The sequence below is a fragment of the Grus americana genome, chromosome 17, assembly GCF_028858705.1.
Source record: "Grus americana isolate bGruAme1 chromosome 17, bGruAme1.mat, whole genome shotgun sequence".
Taxonomy (NCBI): Eukaryota; Metazoa; Chordata; class Aves; order Gruiformes; family Gruidae; genus Grus; species Grus americana.
Window position 1 is genome coordinate 1,384,920 of NC_072868.1, and position 20,572 is coordinate 1,405,491.

Below are 20,572 nucleotides of genomic sequence, written 5' to 3' on the forward strand. Positions count from 1 at the left end.
AAGCTGGAAAACAAATGAAAAAGCCTCCTGATGTTTTTTTTGTGAAGCATGGAAGACACATCAAAAATGGCCCTCAACCCCCCTTCCTGGGTGACCTCCCTATGCCAGCAGGGTCACGGCATATGGCTGGTGGGGAAAGGGGCCTGGGGTGCCCTCAGCCTGCTGAGGTCACTTTGCCAGTGAAAAAATGAGAGCACGATCACGCAAGCCCTTGCTGAAAGCCTCCATATGCCACAGGAGATGTGCTCTCTTGGCCAGCATGGTCATTAACTTGGGAGCCTTGGGGCAGAGGCTGGAGCCAGGCGAGGACCTCCTGGCCAGGCAGCTCCAGTCCAGCAGAGCAGGCACCCTGCCGTGCCCTGGGACCATGCTGGCCCGTGGCACCCACCTCACCCGGGCGGATCTTGATGTAGAAGTTGCTCCTCTTATAGGAAATTTTGAGGATCTTGGGCCAGGCGAAGCGGTTGATCCTCAACCGGTCCCTGTAGATGAGGAGGCCGTTGGCGCAGACACCCAGCATGATGTCGATGCCCTCTGAGTCCTGGAGGCAAGAGGGACATGACGGGGACTGCTCAGCTGCCCAGTAAGAACCAGTCTGGCCAGCAGTGCCACACTCCCTTGGGAGCATTTTTGCTACAGGGAACCGGCTGACAGAGAGGTCACTGATTCACAGAATGGTTAAGGTTGGACTTCTGGTGACCTCTGGTCCAACCAGGGCCACCCACACCCAGGACCTTGTTGAACCTTCCTTGGAGGAAGGGGCTGGGCAGGGCGGTGTGTGCAGGCAGCAGGGCAGGATGGGGTGGCACTGGCCGTTGCTCTGGCAGCCCCATGGCCCCATACCTTGGCATGGTGAAGGTCCACTCCGTACATGGAGAGCTTCTTGGCGTTCTCCAGAAAGTGGATCTCCGCTTCCCCGGGGGTCATTCCCCTGCAAGGAGACAGAGAGAGGGACATGTGGCCAGGTGCCCCGCCAAGTGCGGGCCAGCTGCCTGGCGCCTTCCTCACCACCAGCCCATCTTCTCCTGGGGCTCACCGGTAGGTCTTGTGCAGCTCCATGATGCGCTCCTCCAGCTCCCGCGTCTGGTTGGGGGCGAAGCGGAGCTCGCTGACATAGTTGCCCACGTGCTCCTCGGCATCGTAGTCACCCAGCTCGGCCTGCACCGCGTAGGAACCGAGCAGGGCATGCGTGACGAAGGAGCAGGGCAGGCGCCCCGTGATGATGTCCGCACGGAGCTGCAGGCACAAGTAGTATCTGCAGGAGGGGGCAGAGGGTGAGAGCGGGGTGGAGGAACATGCCCTCCAGAGCAGGCTGGGCCTCCCTGGGGAGCAGCAGTGTGCACCCCACCTTGCACTGCTCTCCATGGGGACTGCCACCTCCCATGACCACCCTCCTGGCTCCACTCTGCCTGATTTAGACATGCCACACGCAGCGGGAGAGGAGCAAGCCCCCAGACATCCCCTGGCTGCCTATGTCCTGCCTGACCCCTGCCCCTCCACATGCTCCCAGCTGGTCCCTTGGGAGCCGCCCCGGCAGCTGTGCCCATGGAGGGGTGGTCCTCACCTTGTGATGTCCTCTGTGAGCTGGGCAGGGTCTGGAGGGTAAAACTTCACAGTGAAGGCAAAGTTCCAGGGCCCACCTAGGGGGGATAGAGCAGGAAGGGCAGCACCCACGCTGGCTGCACGCAGGCGTGCAGGAGCATCCAGGCATCTACTAAGGGTCCCACGACTCCCTCCAAGCCTGGCATAGGGCAAGGACAAGGGGGCTCCAGAAGCTGCCAGGAGAACGGCCACTGGGACACCAGCACGACTTGGTTAATCCTCCCCAAACAGCTGGGGAGAGAAAAGCATCACAACTTCAGGAGCCATCAGCTCAGTGTGACTACCAATGTCACAGCAAAAGCCTCACATGTCCCAGAAGGTGATACCTTGGGCAACAGCCCTTCTTCCACCCCAGCAAGGCAACACTGGGGACAAAGGCACCCCAGGACCTGTCCCAGCAAGCCTCCCACTCTTCCCCCATCCCTGTCGTCCCTGCTCAGGGCAGGTGGGATGGTGCCCAAAGAGGGACCAGGTCTCAGAAAGCTCTCCAGTGGCATAGACGGAGTCCTTTGCCCCCCACGCCTGTCATGAGTAAGAGGAGAGGTGGGTAACAGGCAGCCGAACTAGCAACAGCATCCCTGTCTCCAGGCCAGCTGCCAAAAGTCCCCTCCAGCGTGGGTGGGGAGGGGACCCTGTGGAGGACAGCCACGGCCGAGCCATCCGGGAGCTCTGCAGGATGCCCCAGGGCTGGGGAGGATGGACCCTCCCCGGGCACTTACTGCGGATCTGCTTCTTGATCTCCTTGGAGGGGTCCAGCCAGTTCTGCAATGAGGAGACAGCAGGTCAGGGAGGCCCCGCACCACAGAGGGGGTGGCTGCCGAGGGGACCCCCGTGCTCACCTTCTGACTGTCTGAGTCGCAGAAGGTGAGGCCAAAGTAGTCCTTCTCCAGGAGGTTGAGGTGCTCGCACACCATGTCAAAGAGGACCTGGCCTCGGGCGTGCTTCTGCGGGAGACATGGAGAGGCTGATGGCGAGACTGTTCCCTTGTGCTCCCAGAGACCCGGCAGGCACAGGCAGCACCCACTGGGTACAGGCAGGGAGCACTGGGGAGGGTCAGGGCAGCCCTGGCCCTCCATGTGACCACCAAAAACGTGCTGGGCTGCCTTTGTGAGCAGCCCTCTCACCTGGCAGCAACCCCGTGGGGACACCCAGTCGGTCTTGGGGCTGCAGGGACAGGGCACGGTCAAGTCCAGCCAGTGTGGGCAGGAGGTCCCACGGGCCAGGGGAACCTGTTGCCCACCCGGCTCATCCCCCATCACACCAGGAGACAGCGATGCCAAACCAGAGAGGGGTCCAGCCAGCCCAGGCACCTCCATGCCAGACCAGCAAGCTGGGACAAATGCGCCCCAGAGCTTGTGGCGGTGGGTGCTGCTGGTGGGACAAGCTCCTTCCCAACACCCTTCCTGCTGGTGGCACTTGTGGCTGGGTCCCAAAGCACGGCATGACAAATGAGAGCCACAAAAAGCCCAAGCCACACACAGGGATGGAGGGCTCCCTCTTCTTCTGGTACTTTGAGTTCCCCTGAATTTCCCTTCATTACCGGTGGCAGCGAGGCCCAGGCTTGCTCATGGAGATGGAAGAAAAGCCCCTGCTGTGTGTGTTTCTCCCCTATTTACAGCCTTCCAGCCTGGCAGCTCCCATCTCCCCTCCCCAAGGCAACCATTTACTGGAACACCTTCACCACGCGCCCCAGGGACGGCAGCCCAGGGCAGCAAGCGGCACAGCCCCGGCGGTTGCTGTGACCCCGGGCTCCTGCTGCCCTGCAAAGCTTTTCCAGCAGCTGCAGTCACGCTTCCTGGGTCTCCTCCCTCCTGCTGACCCGAGTTTTGAAGGCAGAGGCTCACCCATGGCATGTGCCGGGGTGTCACACTGACCAGTTTGACTCCCCTTTTTTATTTTTACTGAATTAAGCCTTAATTAAATACATGGGCAAGGCACGATGATTCCCACAGGCCCCGCGAGAAAGCAAGCAGAAATGCAGCACCAGCCTTTCTATGCTAAACCCTCTCCCCTGTGCCCCAGGTGGCTTTTCTAGAGAGCAGCATCTCTCTAAAAGTCCACCCCATCCTCTACACTGCAACAGCAGAGAGCTCGTCCTTCCCCACATCCAGTGAGGGACACTGCTCTGCTCACGAAGCTGCCGGCAAACCCGCAACCCGGGGTTCCGCTTGCACGCCAGTTCTGCTTGGCCAGTGCTATGGGGGGAGCCGGGGGGGGGGAGGATGACCCCACCGGGGCTCGTGCAAGCCGTGCCTGTGCCCCGGCAGCCCCCCGTGATCCCTGGGGTGCTCCACTCCTTTTCTTCTTCAGGAGGGCTTTCATCTCTGTGACAGCCCATCTCTCCATGGCTTTGTGACAAATTTGACCACTAAAGCGACAGTCAGGGCTGCCGGAGCGCAGAGATCAAAGGCCCTGCTGCCTGTGCCGCGGGCAGGGGGGCAGACCCCCCTGCTGCCGGCTGCCTCAGGGTGCTCGCTCATCCCAGGCAACCACAGCAAGCAGGCAGCCACGCTCCTTACGCCCATCAATCCCACACAGCTGAGACCCGGGGAAGCCGGACCTGCATACAGATGTGGGTCCGCTCTGCACAGCCAGCTCCGAGCCACTGCCAACAAAACCCCGTCTTCCCGCTCACCAGCAGCAAGTGCAAAGGTCTCCCTGGCAAAGGCTCTGGGATTTCTGCTCCTGAACAACCTCAGCTTTTGCATTTTTAAGCAAAGTCGCCAGTCCCTCCCACCAGGATGATGGCACAGGTCAGAGCAGCGCTGCCTTCCCCAACCTGCAGGCAGGAGACGGCAGCAAGCGCTGGGGACAGAAACAGGCACTGCCCACAACGCTTCTCCTCCCAGCTGCCTCTGCCCCCGTGGCAGGGCCACAGGACCCTTCCGCAAAACCCAGCCTCAGCTCCTGATTTAATCCTGGGTGTCCCCAGCCTGTCCTAGAAGGGAGCGGTCCCCATGCTGACAGCAGCCCTGCAGCATCTCCCAACGCCAAGGCAGCCACCGGCAGGCATCAGTCCCCTCTGTCCCTCCCTGTGGTGACAGCCACTACCAGGGAAATGCTGTCCCTGGTGCACACCCGTGTGCACGCCCATGCCACATGCTTGTGATGCTGCACAAATAGCAGGTGACCCCCACACCCAGAGCAGGGTGCTGGACTGCCTGCCTGGGCACACCGCCCTGCTACACACACCAGGATGCAACTACAAGGGTGTGCACATGTATCACCCTTACGTATGCATGCACACACACACGTGCAACGCTGGCAGGCTCCGACACACCTCCCTGTGCAGTCCCTGTCCTTATGGGGAGGGCAGCAAGAGATGAGAAGATGAACACAGCGAGGATGGACGCAAACCCGCCTGGGGCAGCCGTGAGTGTCCATGCGTGTCAGCCCCTTCACATCAACACGTGCACACGCATCCTTCGCCTTAGCGTGTGGCACAGTCAACTCATGCTCTTGAGGTGTCGGCAGACAGGCTGTCGCATGGATGTGTCGTGCACATATTGTCAGGCAGAACTCTATCCCCCATCTATTAAGCTTCTGCTTTTTAGACGCTGTTTTCTGTTGTGAGCAGCTGCTAAATTTGGATTCACTGGGCTGAAATTCCCTGCTAGCGTCTGTCTTTCCAGATTTTTCCCTTATTTTGAAAATTTGAAATTTTAACTTAAACAGCTATTTCTGTGGATCCTTTTCACTAGGAGAGAGGTACTATAATGCTGTCCTTGGAAAGAGCCCTGACATTGGGGACTCGCTGGGCTGGGCAGGGTCCCCATGCTGAGACGTGTCCCCTCCTTGGTGCCAGTGCAGCCCCCTGAAGCTGGGACTCACCTCCACCTCGCATTCGTACTCGGAGGCATCGAGCAGGGTCACTCTGCAGAGGGCACTCTTCACTTTCTTGGTGGTTTTCTGGGGCGACTTCTGGGTCTTGCTGGGGGTTGTTTTGTCAGAGAGCCCGTCCGTCTCGCTGTAGTCCTTCTCCTCCATGTCTGTGCCCTGGAGCAGGGAGATGCACAAGGTTACCTGGCACCACTGCCAGGACAGGCAGATGGGGAAAGCCCTCCAACAGCAGACAGAAGAGGGCAGCTAATGCGGGGGGGAGGCTGATAAAGCTCTTGGGAGCCCACAGCCAAGCCCACTTGCTCCACCCCACACTGCCGGCACAGCCAGGGTCCCTGGAAAATGGACACTCGTGAGCCTGAGGTCAGTTCAGCGCTCGAAACCTCGCTGCCCAACTGCCCGGTGCAGCAGGCAGGGCCAGGGCAGCACCATGCCTGCTGGCAGCAGCACAGCTCCCGAGGCCAGTGCCAGGGTGCAGCCACCGCTCCCAGCCCTGCCAGGGGCAGCTCAGTGCTGGGACACGGGGCCACCCGCTTTGTCCCCCTCCCTGGCCGGCAGCTGTGGCGGTGCCATTTCCAGGACAGTCAGCACTTGGGGCTGCCGTACTGCTCCTTCTGCCTGTCCTGGCCGCAGGGACCCGTGCAGGCAGCTGGGAGGCAGCTGGCGGAGCCCATCCACTGCCCTGGTTGCAGGGGGCTCCCTCTGGGATGCTCCCGCCGGGGCTGAGCACAGGGGAGGTGCCCGCCTCACCGGGGTCCCTGCAGCCCCCGCGCTGCAGCGAGGACATGCTGATGGGCAGCAGAGAGCGGCGGCACGTCCCCTTCCTCCGCTGCACCTTCCCCTCTGCCGCATCTCATGGCACCTGGCCGTCACCCACTCACCGGCTCCATATTTTGGGCATCAGACTGTGCCCTGGGCTTCTCATTGGCCTCAGCGTCCCGGCCGGCGGGGTTGGCGGCTGCGGCGGTGGGGCCGTGTGCGGCTGCCTCCAGCTGCTGCTGCGGAGCCTCCTCCTGCGCGTTCTTCACCTCCGAACCAGGGCCCGTCTCTGTCGTCATGACCGCTGGTCAGCCTGCCCTGCCACCAACGCCCACAGGGAGAGACAGGAGGTGTCACCTGGGTGCACAGGGATGGAGGATGCCAGCCAGGCAGCCAGTGGCCCGGGATGCCCTGGACACACGGGCATCTCTGCCCTGCAGCCTGCACGCACAGACGCGCTGCCAGACACCCGGCTCCCTGCCCGCGCTGGGAGATGGCTTCCCAAAGGGCCGGTGGCAGCAGCAGCACGTCAGGATTTCACACCCAGGTGAGCTGGAGGGGAAGAGCCAGTGGCGTGGGGAGGGACGCTGGTGGCAGGGACCCACAGCGGTCAGAGCACGGGCCTCACACCCCATCCCCACGCTCACAGCAGGGAGCGGGGCTGGCCAGGAACCCTGGGGCCTTCAGTCCCTTCCCTAGCACGTTTTATAAGGGGAAGGGTTCCTTCTGGGAGGAAAAACCAAGCTGTGAGTCAGGTTAAAGGCTGCACTGACACAGGAAATTGCAAACACGGACAACTCCACATATCGCATCCGGGATGGCTGGGTTTTTCCCCTCTGGACTTCCCAGCAGCAGCAGCAGCACGCTGGGTTCCCACGGCTGGCGCGGCTGGACCCTACGCGGCAGCAGGATGAAACCTGCCTCCAGCTCCAGCTGCCTGTCCCACAGAATACGCAAAAACAAACCCGGGGCTAGGAAGAGGGGAGAGGAAGGCACTTTCTGTGCTGGGGTGCTCAGTAACATGTTTTTGCAGCCTTTATGTTTTTGAAACCTTTATGCAAATGTAGCGTGAGGCTGGCGGGGGCTTTTGGGACAGCACCCCCCTCCCAGGTCATCGAGCACCCTTTGTGAACGTCACCCATCCTCACACGAGCTGCTCAGGTCCCCCATCGCTGGGCTCCCGGGCTGTGTCCAGCCGCACAGGACCAGCTGGGATCTCCCTCAGCAGAGTGCCCAAGGGCTGGGGCTGCGCCTGGACGAGCCGGCTCAGTCGGCAGCATCTGCCCACAGACACATCACTCGCCTTGCCCACAGAGCAGCCACGCGAGCAGCCCTGAGGAATGCCTGCAAGCACCAGAAAAACTGCACTTTTTTGGAGTGTGGAAGCCCATATGGGATATTCCTGGTCCCTGTTTCTGGAATGACAGCCCATGCAGCACGGGCAGAGAGCCGGCTTCTCCCTAGCTGCCAAACCCCAGGCGTTGCCCCAGCCCTGGCAGCACTGATGCAGGGATGAGGTCCCAGTGCAGCTCCAGGCCACAGACTCGGCCACCCTGGGGCTGGAGGAGTTGCTTGGTGACATGACATCCCACCACCATCACCTCCTTTAAGTCCCAGCTGTCTAAACACTGTTCTAGCAGGTATGGGAGAGCAAGACCCCAGTCAGGACCATGATCTAAGGCAGGCAAGGAAAGACCACTTTTAGACTCACAGAATGGTTTGGGTTGGAAAGGATCTTCAAAGACCACCTAGTCCAACCCCTCTGCTGTGGGCAGGGACATCTTTCACTAGATCAGCTTGCTCAAAGGTCCAACCTGAGCTTGAACACTTCCAGGGATGGGCATCCACAGCTTTTCTGGGCAACCTGTGCCAGGGTCTCGCCACCCTCATTGTAAAACATTTCTTCCTTACGTCCAGTCTAACCCTACCCTCCTTCAGTCTAAAATTGTTGCCCCTTGTCCTGTCACCACAGGCCCTCGTCTCTCTCTGTCATTCTCATAAGCCCCTTTAAGCATTGAAAGGCCACAATTAGGTCTCCCCGGAACCTTCTCTTCTCCAGGCTGAACAAGCCCAACTCTCTCAGCCTGTCTCCATAGCAGAGGTGCTCCAGCCCTCAGATCATCTCTGTGGCCTCCTCTGGACTCGCTCCAACAGCTCCATGTCCTTCTTGTCCTGGGGACCCCCGAGCTGGATGCAGCACTGCAGGGGGGTCTCACCAGAGTGGAGCAGAGGAGCGGAATCCCCTCCCTCGACCTGCTGGGGATGCAGCCCAGGACACGGGTGGCTTTCTGGGCTGCCAGCGCACATTGCCGGCTCACATCCAATTTGTCACCCACCAGTGTCCCCAAGTCCTTCTCCTCAGGGCTGCTCTCAACCCATCCATCCCCCAGTCAGTGCTGCTACTGGGGGTTGCCCCAACTCAGGTGCAGGACCTTACACTTGGCCTTGCTGAACTTCATGAAGTTCACATGAGCTCACTCCTCTGGCTTGCCAAGGTCCCTCTGGACAGCATCCCTTCCCTCTGGCAAATCAACTGCACCACTCAGGTCAGTGTCCTTCACAAACTTGCTGACTTACTGTCTTTTACAGAGAAAACACATCTCACACCACAGCTCATGTCCCACCTCTGACGTTCAGGTGTCCTCAGCACAATGGGGAGATGTGAAACCTTACCCAGAAGAACTGCTAAAACTGGCTCCTGGACGTGGGAGGGGACAGACAGGAGACAAGGGAAGGGACGGACAGAGAAGACAGAGCAAGTCATCCTGTGCCTCCCGCAGCCAGGCTCAGCCTGCCCCGGAGCAGCCCTCTCCCACGACCCAGCGGGCAGTAACACTGCTGCTGGCCATGCAAGCGCTGTGCGGTCACCGCAGAGGGACTTGGTTCACACCAAAAGAGCCAGGATTTCACCCCCCTGCCCCACGCTCTCCAGGCCAGAACAGACAGGACAACCTGCCACTGGCCCCTCAAAAACATCAGCTCAGCTTCTAACAGACCCCACTGCTCAGCCAGGGCACGAGAAGATTTCAAAGGTCACCAGCGGTTTATTTTTTCCGCAGAGGAAACAGGGTTGCTGTTTTTCCACTGCAAATTCAAGCAGCTGCACGCTCCCAGCTCCGATCCCTGCGTGGATCATTCCCAAGCACTTCCGTTTGGATTGCAGTGTGTGAACTTCTAATCAATGTGAAATCTCTAAAATGATAACCATCACTTTTGGCCAAAAACTTGCTGAGTTTTTCCCTCAAACTTTCTCAACTTTCTTCCAAGCTATTTTTTCCCTGCACTAGGAAGCACTGATCCTCGAGGAAATTATGGGGGTTGTTCAATTCTGGGTGGCAGGCTGGGAATTCATCCCACCTCTCCCAGCCAGCCCTACTGTTGCACATTAAGCTCCGACTCAAACCTTCTGACGATGGGAAGCAGCCTGACCCAGGGACCCTAACTTTCAGCTGAAGCAGGCGAGAGCATGACCCAGGAGTGCCAGAGTAGCAGAGCCCCAGCAAAGGGCTCTGGCAAGCCCCCAGGGACCATCTCCCTGCTCCCATGGTGGCCTGGCTTCTCCTGCCACCCGCTTTGGGATCCCACCCAGTGTCCCCACTGGGCTCCCCAGCACCACCCGTCCCCATGCCTCAGTGGGGAGACAAGGCTCAGCATGGGTCTGCTGAGCCCATCCCTGTGGCATCGCTCCCGCCCCAGCAGCAGGGAGGAGAGAGGAACGAGCCCCTCCGTGCTCCCGGGGGAGGAGCAGGGAGCCACTCGGTCTCTCAGCTTGCAGCCGAGCTGGGAAAGCTCCAGTCCGCAGCATGAGGCTGCAGACTCCTCATTGTTGGGATAAAAGGGTCCGGGAGATGCCCGGAGGGAGACGGGGCTGGCAGGGAAGCCAGGGACCCCGGGGCACAGCACCACTGCGGCTGAGCCCTGCAGATGTGCACAGTCCCCGTGCAGGCAGCGCAGGCAGGGGAGAGGGGACGTGCTGGCACCGTCACGCTCCCGGGCACAGCCACAACGGCGGCATTTGGGAACCTGTGGGGAGTTGGTGCCACGTCCACGCGGGCAGTGCTGCTGCCTGGGATTCTCTGCCCATCCTCTTCGTGCCCATGGCGGAGCTGAGCAGAGGCTGGGAGCACGGAGCGGGGGCTGCCCGCAGCACTGCCACTTATCCTGACACTGCCCGCAGCAGCGTGGGCAGCAGGGCTGGGGGGCTCGGGGCTGGCTGGGCACCGAGGGTCAGCCTCAGCCTGGCAGCACCAAGCCCCAGGGCTCGGGCCAGCAGCACGATGCTGCCATCCTCCACCACAGCCTGGTCACCAGCACCAGGGGCTGCTGGAGACCCAGCCATGGGAGAAGGCCACAAAGGCTGGTGTGACCACCAGCACCCTGACCATTCCCTCTGCCAGGCTGGGGGTGCTGAGCACCCTGCAGGCACCTGCAGGACTCCGTAGGGACCTGAGCAGCACATGGTGAGGCAGCCAGTATGACCTGTCCCAGCCCCTTCTGCCTCTTAGCAAGCTAGATTTTCTCCCGTGGACTTTCCTACAGCACTCAAGAGCTCCAAAAGCAGATTCACAGAATCCCAGACTGGTTGGGGTTGGAAGGGACCTCTGGAGATCATCTAGTCCAGCCCCCTGCCAAAGCAGGATCACCCAGAGCAGGTCGCACAGGATCGTGTCCAGGCGGGTTTGGAATCCCTCCAGAGAAGGAGACTCCACAGCCTCTCTGGGCAGCCTGTCCCAGTGCTCGGTCACCCTCAGAGGGAAGAAGTTTTTCCTCATGTTCAGATGGAACTTCCCGTGTTCCAGTTTGTGCCCGTTGCCCCTTGTCCTGTCACTGGGCACCACTGAGAAGAGTCTGGCCCCTTCCTCTAGACACCCACCCTTTAGATATTGATAAGCGTTGATCAGATGCCCTCTCAGGCTTCTCTTCTCCAGGCTAAACAGAGCCAGAAGATGTTTATTATGGGAGCATCTCTGTGCCTTAAGCAGGAACTACCCCTGGATTAAATGCAGAAAGCACCCTTCCAGACAGGGAAAAGCCAGTCATGCGGAGCACTTGCCATTACACAGCACTTTCTGGATGCAAAACTCAGCTCCTGCTGCCCCATCTCACAGGACAGCCCCCTCATGAGATCTGAATGTGAGGGGCCACAGGTCAAGAATGGACACAGGTCTCAGCATGCTGCCACAACTGCAGTGAACTTCACTGAGACCAGTGGAAATGCTGTCCCAAATCATAGAATCCCAGAATCCCAGACTGGTTTGGGTGGGAAGGGACCTCCCAGCCCATCCAGTGCCACCCCCTGCCATGGGCAGGGACACCCTCCACTAGCCCAGCTTGCCCAAAGCCCCATCCAACCTGGCCTTGAACACTGCCAGGGAGCCAGGGGCAGCCACAGCTTCTCTGGGCAACCTGTGCCAGGGCCTCAGCACCCTCACAGGGAAGGATTTCTTCCTAATACCTCATCTAAATCTCTTTTCCTTCAGCTTAAACAATTTAATTTATTTCTAAATATTACCCACAGCAGGAACAGGACCCAATCCTGCACGGCAGGCAGCCTTCCCAGGCTGTCCCAGCCCTTCCCAGCACTAGCCTCGCTCATGCATATTCCCTCGGGAGCGAAGCCAGGGCCAGAGCAGCTCCCGTGCTGAAGCTGGCAGCAGGCACCATCTCCCCAGACCCTTCCTCTGTGCAGGGTGCTGGCTGAAGGATTCCTCTGCACCCACGGTCCCCGGTGCCACATGTCAAACGCTAGCCCAGTTTTCAGCAAGGGCTTGCTCATTTCTGCCGCAGCTGGACCCAAAGTGGGCTGGGGGATGTTCTCCTCAGGGCAAACATCAGGTGAAATGGCTGGAGCTGGTGGGACCTCCAGGCTACTGAAACAGGCACATGGGAGCGGTGACTGCAAAGAAAGCCTTAACAGGATCAGAAGTGGACCTGCTTGTCATGCCTATAATCTCCTCCCATCATCTTCCTGCCTGCTCCTCCTTCCCTTGGTGTTTTCCTCTTCTCTCCAAGCTGGAGTGTGGATTCACGGCTTTCCCAGACGCTCTGCCTCCGCACTTCACCAGCGCATCCTGGCTCCAGCCTCCGCAGTGCTCCCCTCCCAGAGCCTCTCCTTCCCTTCAGACGGGGCTTCACCCGAGCCCGCTTCGCCCTTCCCATTCACTCCCTACTGCTGAGCTGATTTTCAAGGCTGAGCACCCTCCTTTGCTTCAGGGCTCTGCTTCCCCCCATCGCTCCCTGCTGAGGACACTGCCCATCCATGATGCTTCAGCAGTGAAGCACCACTTCAGGCATAAGTCTCTGTGCAAAGCCCTGTGCTGAGCGCCCAAACACATCTCCCCGGGCTCCAGTGCAACTGGGATGCACAGAGCTGGGTAACAACCAAGCGCCCTCCTCTCTTGCCGCCGCGTTTGGCAGCTGCTGAGGGCCCCGTGGGGCTGATCCTGGCAGCAAAGCCCACCGCCATGCTGCAGGACAGACGGCTGCTGCAGAGACAGCTGGGGACAGGGAGCAAGATGGGCACAGGGAGCAGCCCACAGGGGTGGCAGCAGCTGCAGGACACCAGGCAGGGGGTCCAGGTACTTGTCACCCCCCAACAACAAGAGAAGCTCACCAGAGCTGCAGCACCCAGCGCCCTGCCACGGGGCAGGGCCTGAGCTGGCAGGGGACAGGCAGGATGAGAGCACAGGCAGTGTCATGCACCCATCCTGGAAACCAGAGAGGAGCCCGGACGGGGAGTCCTGGGTATCGTCCAGGGACACGTAGAAAGCCGACACGGAAAGCGGTCCCTGAAGCCCCGGCAGCATGCGCACCCCTGAGCCCTGCTGTCACACAGCCCTCAGCCCTGGGCACTGGGGGATGTGCAAATCCCCAAACCACTCCGCAGTGCAGCCCGAAGAGCTCTCCTGCACTGCTCTGCAGCAAGGCCAAAACCCCACGTGAGCTGCCCTGGTTATGGTGGGGGGGTGGGGGGATCAGAAACACAGGGTGTCCCCAGCTTCTGGAGACTGCACACGGCTCCTCCTCACGCAGGGCTGGCAGGGGCAGGGATCTGCCCTGCCCCAACCTTTCCCTAGCTGGAACAGTATCCCGTCTCCCCCACCGGGCTCCAGGACCCTCATCCCACCCAGGCTGCTCCCCATGTTGGGCACCCGCTGCCAGCTAAAGCCCAGAGCATCCCACAGCAGCACTGCAGAGCATCCCGCGTAGTTGTCTTCTCAGCGGTGGGGCCAGCCCTACCTTGGTGCCAGCTCCCCATGCCTCCAGCGCAGCTCGTCACTGCCAGGCTGCCGTCGCGTCCGAGGCAGCGCTTTCTGCAGAGCTGCCTCTTCCTCAACCCCAACACCCCCGCGCAGTGATTGATGTGTACCGCAGCCGAGCTGGGAACTGGGCTGCCTTCCCACCCCACCGCTGGGCTCCCCCCTCACCGGGAGCTCCGTGCCCACACCGCAGCCCCTCGGAGCGGTGGGAGGATCCCGCGTGGATGCTGGTGCCAGCCCCATCCGCCCCCCCTTGCCTGCAAACACCTGAGTCATCCCGGGCCAGGCACCAGAGAGCCGGTGCAGGCTGTGATCCTGCCAGGATCCTTCCCCGTGCATGTACCGGCAGGGAAGGAGAACTCGGCTCCTGCGCTGGCTGCTCAGCAAGGAGATGGCCCCGCTGTACATCTTCATCCCGAGTTAATCTGGCACTTTCCTGCATCGCCCCCTCCCATCTCTTGCATGGGTCCTAGGGCAGCAAACACTGCACTGCCTCCAAAACACGTACCCAAGCACCCCACTCGCCCACGTCAGCTTGGAGATGTGCCAGCAGCGAGAGCTGAACAGAAGCTCTTTCATCGCCCCTGTCCACAGCGAGGTGCAGAGCGCGACACCCAGCACATCCCTGCCCACAGGGCATGTGGGTCCTTGTCCTCCCCTTGTCCCCTGGGAGGGACAACACCACAGAGCCACCACTGGGGCTGGGTACTGCACCGCAGAGGTGCCCTGTACCCTGTAACGCAACAGCACCAAGTGCTGACACCGCAGGGACGGATCCTGCCTTCAGTGAGGTGGTGGAAAATCCCAGAGCACAGGCAGGGGCACTGGCAGAGCAGCCGCAGGATGGCAGCGGGTGCTGCCCAGCACCCCATACCTGGGTAGCCCCGGGGTGGGCAGGGAGGGCTGGCTGCAGGTCAGGCAGGCAGCTGCAGGCAGGGACTCAGCAATATTTACCAGGTGCAGCCATACTGGCAGGAGACCAGTGCTCAGGTACCACCAACCAGTTTGGACATATGCTGATGAAAACTCCAGAACACACCAAGCCATCAGGAGCCCCAGGGGAAGAAGCACAAGCCAGGCAAAGTCTGGCAACTTGCTGGCAGACTCCCAGCAGGCTCCTGCTATCAGGGCGCAGGCACCCACCCGCATGGTCCGGCCACACAGAGCCTGACCGTGCTGGATGCAGAGAGAAAAAAAACCCCACTCAGCCCCAGCTGCCCAGCTGCTCACCAGTATGAGTTCTCAAATGGTACCCACGGGTGAGGGTGCTCACGGATCATCCCCACACCCATCAACATCAGCCCTGGGGAAACCGGCAGCGCAGGGACCAGGTTGCAGCCCTCACACCCCTCCCCAGGAGCTCCCTGCAGAGCTGGGCACCGCTCAGCCAGGGAGCTGAGCTCCCACGGGAGCAGCACTCAGGCAGCCCCACACGCGAGGGGGTCTCAGCCTGGGCATCCTCAACGGCGTTTCCAGCCTTGAACCCCACCATGGGGGGTTGCAGCCGCGGGGGTGTAGGGCTGGGGACCACCAGTTCTTGGCTGCTCTGTACCTCTCCCACTGTGGTCAGGGCTGGCGTCACCAATTTCTGAGCACCCACAACTGTAAAACCTCCTTGTCCAGAGCTGCCCCATGAACAAGGAGGAGGAGACCCAGAAAGCGGAAGGAAGAGTCAGCCCAGAGCTGAGAGAAGAGATGAAACACAGACAGGAAAAGGAGGGGGAAAGGGAGAGATGGCAACAAAGACCCCCAGACCCGAGCCATGCCTCAGATTGGACCTGCCACGTGACAGGAAACACCTAATTTATCACGTCAGGAGCAACCCCCCAGCCCCAGCTCAGCCAAACTTCCCAGCCCTGGGAGCGCTGCCCAGAGCAAGAGGGAGCAGGAGCTGCCGCTGTCCCGCGCCTGCTTGCCCCGGAGGAGCAAGCAAGCCAGCCTGGGGGGAGCAGGCGATGACCATGGGATGTCCCCCCTCTCTGATCAGTGCTGAACCCCATGAAATATCCCTGTGCTGGCTCCATAAGGCAGCTCAGGGAAAACGAGAGCAGAAAGAATCTTCCCTCCGTCTCTGGCAGGAAGCAACGATGCACCAAGCTGGAGGCGCTTGGGCCCCAGGGTGCTGGGCTGGAAGGGACCCACTGCCCTCGCTGCCCACTAACAGGGACGGAGGTGTTTCTGACTAATTTGGTAGGAATTAAACTTGGAGGGGGGAAGAATGGCTGGCAAAGCCAATCCCTGCCCTGGAAATGCTGGAAAACCCATTGAAAAACTTTACCCAAATTTGCATTTTTTTTTTAAAAAAAAAAGTACCTTTTGATGACCACTAGCACTGGGCACATCCCTCACGTAAGGAAGGCTCGCAGAGGACAACCCTGCCCATGTTCCGGCATACACGTGCCTGCCTGCAGGGACGGAGGGGAGCGCTGGGGTGCGGCGGGGTGCCCGGGGCTGCTGCACAGCCAGCCCGCCCAGGAACCGGCTGCCCCTCCACCGTGCAGCCCTAGAGTTGAAGAAGGGCCGGCATAGCTCGGGGCCAGTGCGAAGGGCTGTCCAGAGCAGTGGGAGCACGGTGCTGGGCCCCGCGCTGTACCATACCCGTGCTCGTGGCTGGCGCTCCGGCCCACAGGGCCACAATGGCTTTTCCCGCTCGGGAAGAGGATGGCAGGGCCGAGGGGCTGCGGGGATCCAGACTCACCAAGCGCTTCTGCAGCGTCAGCCCTTTGCCTCGTGCTGGAGAGAAAGCACCTTCCTCCCTGTGCTGTCCTCCCCAGGGCTGCCCTGACATGGGGTTCGTGCCCCGCCACCCCAAACCCACCCCGCAGGAGCAGGGGATCATGGCGCCCGTGGCGCCCGTCACCCCAGGAGGCTCGGGCAAGCAGGGGAGGGTGGCAGAGCTGCGCCGCCATCACCTTGCTGCTGGGCTTCCTGCATGCCCCGCCGGCACCCTCCACAGGTTGGAAGCTTGCCCAGCTCTCGGCGGGGGAAACTGAGGCACGTGGGGATGGTCACACAGCAGCCATGGCGATGTTCGCTCACTGCCTCCCACCCCGGTGGGGATGGAGGCTTTTGGGATGGGCCTCGTCCTACAACCGTTCCCCTGCCCAGAGCCTGCACCCAGCTCCGACTCAGACCTGTCACCCCCCCCGGAAGGGCAGGGAGGGGTGGGCAAAGGAGAAAACACGACATTAATGCTCAGAGTGCTTCAGATCCAAGCAAGGGTTGATCATTACTTTTCAGCTCCTGGCACCAGCGGCACCCTGCAGCTGGTCACCCTGTGCAGGGACACCGTGCCCCTGCTGCCCTCCCTCCAGAGCCCAAGCAGGAGCCAGGGGCTGCGGCACACCATGCCGGTTCCACGCCCGAAGCGGTCTTTTCCCAAAACACCCCACTTGTCCCCGTCACCATCTGTTCAGCTCTGTCCTCACACTAGCGAAAAAGAGCTCGGCACCTACCTCAGAGGTTCGCACAGGCTGGAGCAAGCACGGGAGGGGCTGTTACTAGAATATTTCTGGGTTTTAACCCAATTCCCCTGCTTTTGGGATACCTGGCTCATGCTTTCTGAACGCCTAAAGACACCAACACAGGCTTCGCTCTGCCTTCTCCCCGTCTGACCCTCTCCCAACCACGAGGAGGAACGTACGGCCAGGAGAGCGGAGCAACGGCGCCCTCGCGGCTGCGCAGCCATGAACCACATCCCCGCCAGTGGCAACTGACTGAAGCGGGATCAGGACCCTAAGAAACCCCAGAGCGTCACCAAATAAGATTAAATAACAAGAGCACGCACAGCATGGCCTCCCTGCCCATCTCAGGGTTCGACATCCCGCTAACGAGCCGGGTCGGGGGTACCGACCCACGGGACGAGGCCAGCTCCCCCGGGGCAGGAGCAAACCAGCCTTTCTGCTGGTGAAGACCTGCGGCTCCAGTGAGGAGCGGGTGGGCAGAAGAGGAGGAACCCTGTCCCGTGCACAGAAATATCCCCCCCCACTCCCCGCTCCCTGCGGTGCAGCGGCTTCCCAGGCTGGCGCAGAGACAGACACGCACCCTCTGCGGGTGCCCAGCCACAGCAGAAAAGAGGTTTTTAGCTTTTTCCAAGGCAAGGACAGCTCTGAGGCCTCGGAGATGTTCAAGCCTTGCAGGTGATTATCAGAGACAAATGTTCTAAAGGCCAGATGGGACGGAAGAGGGATAACAGAGGGTGGGGAGAAGAAAAAGCAAGTCGGCTTGGAACCACCATGGGGTGGGAAGCAGCACAAGGGCTTCCTTCATCAGCTCCGACCTTCCACAGAGAGGACACCATGGGACGCTGCGGGGACTCAGGCCACGTGGGCACATCTGGGGCTGCCGTGGAGAAAAAACAATAGTGCCGAGCAGAAGGTACCTCAGTCCTGCCCCAGGACTGCAACTGCGCTGCGGGATGCAGCCCAACCCCACCCAGCCCCCCCCTCCTGCTGCCCACACCGGGGTCCTGCCGCCTCCCACCACCGCAGAGGGCAGGACACGCTGCGCCGCGCCCCTGGGTCCCGTGGGACGGTGCGGTGCCCTGCTTGTCGGGGAAGCCTCCGGGGGCTTCCCACGCCGGCCAGGCTCACTCGCATTTTCCAGTTTGTCTGGGACGGTGCCCCGGTGCCTGGGGTCCCCAACGACCCCCCCCGGGCATGCCCAGACCCGGTGCAAAGCTCACCGGGAGATGTGCTGGCCAGACCCGGGGTTCTGGCAGGTACCCACTGGGGGAACACCCCGCTTCACCGGACCTCAAGGGCAAGGAGGAAAGGGGCCCCCAGCCCTCCCCACCTGCCACAGAGGAGACAGGGAGGGGACAGGCCATGCCCGCAAGCCTGGAGGAGCAGGAGCAGAGCTGCCCCAGCCCCTGCGCTGCCCCGTGCCCACCTTCAAGAACCCCACGTGCTCCCGGTCCCCCTCTCCTCTCCCATCAGCTCCACGCCAGGTCACGGCCCCTAGAAGCTGGGACGCCGTCTCCCCCCAGCCCCGTCCCAGCTTTGCTGCGACTCAACGCGAGAAGTGCCCGCACACCAGAAAACCAATTCTTGGGAACGGATTCACTCCAATTCCCTTCGGCTTTATATCCTTTATCCATCCCCTGTTTGTCTTTCAGCAGCAATTAGCTCTGCTGGGCTGCTTTCCCTGCCTGTTCTATATTCAGGATGCATATATAATGTATATATTACATACATTAATGCAGCGTCATCACCGCACAGTCAAACATGCCGTGCGCCATCACTTCAGAAGGTCTGAGTCCCAAAGCCACCGTGACGCCGGTCCCCAGCGGTGCCTGCAGCGACTGGCACTGCAGTGCCCGCTCCTACACCCAAGTCCTAAAATATACATGTGGCAGAGCTGGATTCCAGCTGCTGCAGGAAAAAACTGTAACTTGGAAATTTCCACGCTCTGAAGCATTTCACAGATACGCAAAAGGACCAACAAGGTGTCATAGGAGCTCGAACAAGTCACAGGGCTGAGCAGGAGCCAGAAATAGCAACCAGGAGCCTGGGCAACGTGTGCTGGAAGGACCACGGTGTGGGCGGCCAGACGCTTTCCCATCAGGCTGCCCCAGAGCAGAAAACAACCTTCAAATGGTTGTTGGAGATGGATGGCAAGAGGTCCACGGCCTTGAACAACCTCTCTCACCTGCCTCAGACTCTACTTTGCTAAGAAAATACTTCACTAGTCAGGCTTCAATACGTATTTTCAAGCAACTGCATTTGTCTCCTCGCAGAGCTGGGGAGAACCTGTCCTTTGACATCTGAGCGCCCAGACACTACGGACACCCAAACTGGGGACAAACGGAAAAACCCTCAACGACTTGCAAAATGTAACCAAAAAAACGCCACCACCATCGGGCTTCAGCCTGCTCTGCAAAAATCCGTCAGGAGAAGGAAATCAGAGGCTGGAAAGCACCGACCCGGACACGCCTGTGCTGAGGACGCGATACTTCAGCCTCCGACCCGGCTGTGAGCTACAGCATGGAGGACGGGGCCGAGCCTCCCCAGAGGGTCACACCTGCGGGCAGTTCTGACAATTTACATCTCAGGGTGAGGGAATCTGAGCCCAGAAAGGACATGGAAAGATGCCCAAATAATATTCTTGAAGTATAACAATGGTACGTGTCCCTTGTCCTCGAGTCGGTTCAGGATAGCTCAATGGATTTACAGTTGTGCCAGATGTGCTGGGAGTCACCTGCCTCCCACCAGGAAGGGGGAGGCGGGTGACCCCCACTTTTAAACCGAATTACAGAAACACGTGCTCAGCCAGGAGCCCTGCAGCAGGGTTTGCAGCACCAGAGATGTCTCCCCACACACGCACGGGAGGAGGGAGGTCGTCTCAAACTCCCCGCCAGGTCGCAGGGGCTGCCCGTGCCAGAAGCAGCACAGCAGGAGGTCCGGCCAAGCAGGGGATTGTGTTCCCAGGTTAGGACAACGACGGCTGGACACAGCCACCAGCTCACCAAGGTGACAGGGCACCAAACCCTGTGCCCCGGCCGTTGCCGGAGAGGTGGAGCGCCCTTTGCGGGCTGAGCACATCTCTCTCCAGCTCGGTGCTGGCATACCTCGCAGCCAGGCTTGGGAAACAGCGATAAGATGAGGGAAAACATCTTCTCTCCCTGCTCTTGCACTGCCCTCCTTCCAGACAATTAATTTCAGCCCTGCACCAGCCCGTGGCTGTCTTGCGGCGCCGCTGTGAATCATCGGCAGCAAAATGCTGACTCACAGAGGTGAGGCTCCGGATGCGGCTGACGCGGGAGCCCTGGTCCCCGCAGCCTCCCGTGCGCTCGCCCCCGACAAGCCTCCTGCAGGTCCCCGCACCGCCTCTGCGAGCCCCAGGGAGGCCGCGGCAGCCCTCCACTGCGGCGGGGAGGCGATGCTTCGAGAGGTCATTTAATCCCCCTCGGCTCGACACAGGGAGCAGCTCCATCCACACCAGCCCGACAAGCCTTTCATAGTTCCCTGCGATGGAAACTCCTCTCCCTGCATCACTGCCTGCGCCAGGGCTTTATCCTCACCACAGTAGAGAGGTATTCTCCAGCATCTCACCAAACCTCCTTCCGTGTAGCTCTGGGCTGTGGCTGGTCCCTGTCCCGAGGAGCGAGGGCA

The 20,572-nt window shown here is 60.6% G+C and overlaps 1 protein-coding gene across 17 annotated transcripts in view; it reads right to left on the reverse strand.

Annotated features, from left to right (window-relative positions):
• Positions 1–20,572, reverse strand: part of EPB41L1 (erythrocyte membrane protein band 4.1 like 1) — a 69,289-nt gene that overhangs the window by 24,972 nt on the left and 23,745 nt on the right. For 12 of the 17 annotated variants that reach the window (XM_054845784.1, XM_054845782.1, XM_054845785.1 and 9 more), the window contains exons 3-10: positions 6,324–6,519; positions 5,434–5,598; positions 2,442–2,546; positions 2,322–2,364; positions 1,565–1,640; positions 1,037–1,255; positions 844–931; positions 389–541 (exon numbers count right to left, since the gene is read on the reverse strand). In XM_054845784.1, the coding sequence (XP_054701759.1) occupies positions 389–541; positions 844–931; positions 1,037–1,255; positions 1,565–1,640; positions 2,322–2,364; positions 2,442–2,546; positions 5,434–5,598; positions 6,324–6,500 (1,026 nt within the window). In that variant the 5' untranslated portion in view covers positions 6,501–6,519. Of the gene's footprint in view, positions 1–388; positions 542–843; positions 932–1,036; positions 1,256–1,564; positions 1,641–2,321; positions 2,365–2,441; positions 2,547–5,433; positions 5,599–6,323; positions 6,559–13,440; positions 13,533–20,572 lie in introns of those variants that run through there. The other 5 variants (XM_054845791.1, XM_054845777.1, XM_054845779.1 and 2 more) reach the window with 4 other exon arrangements.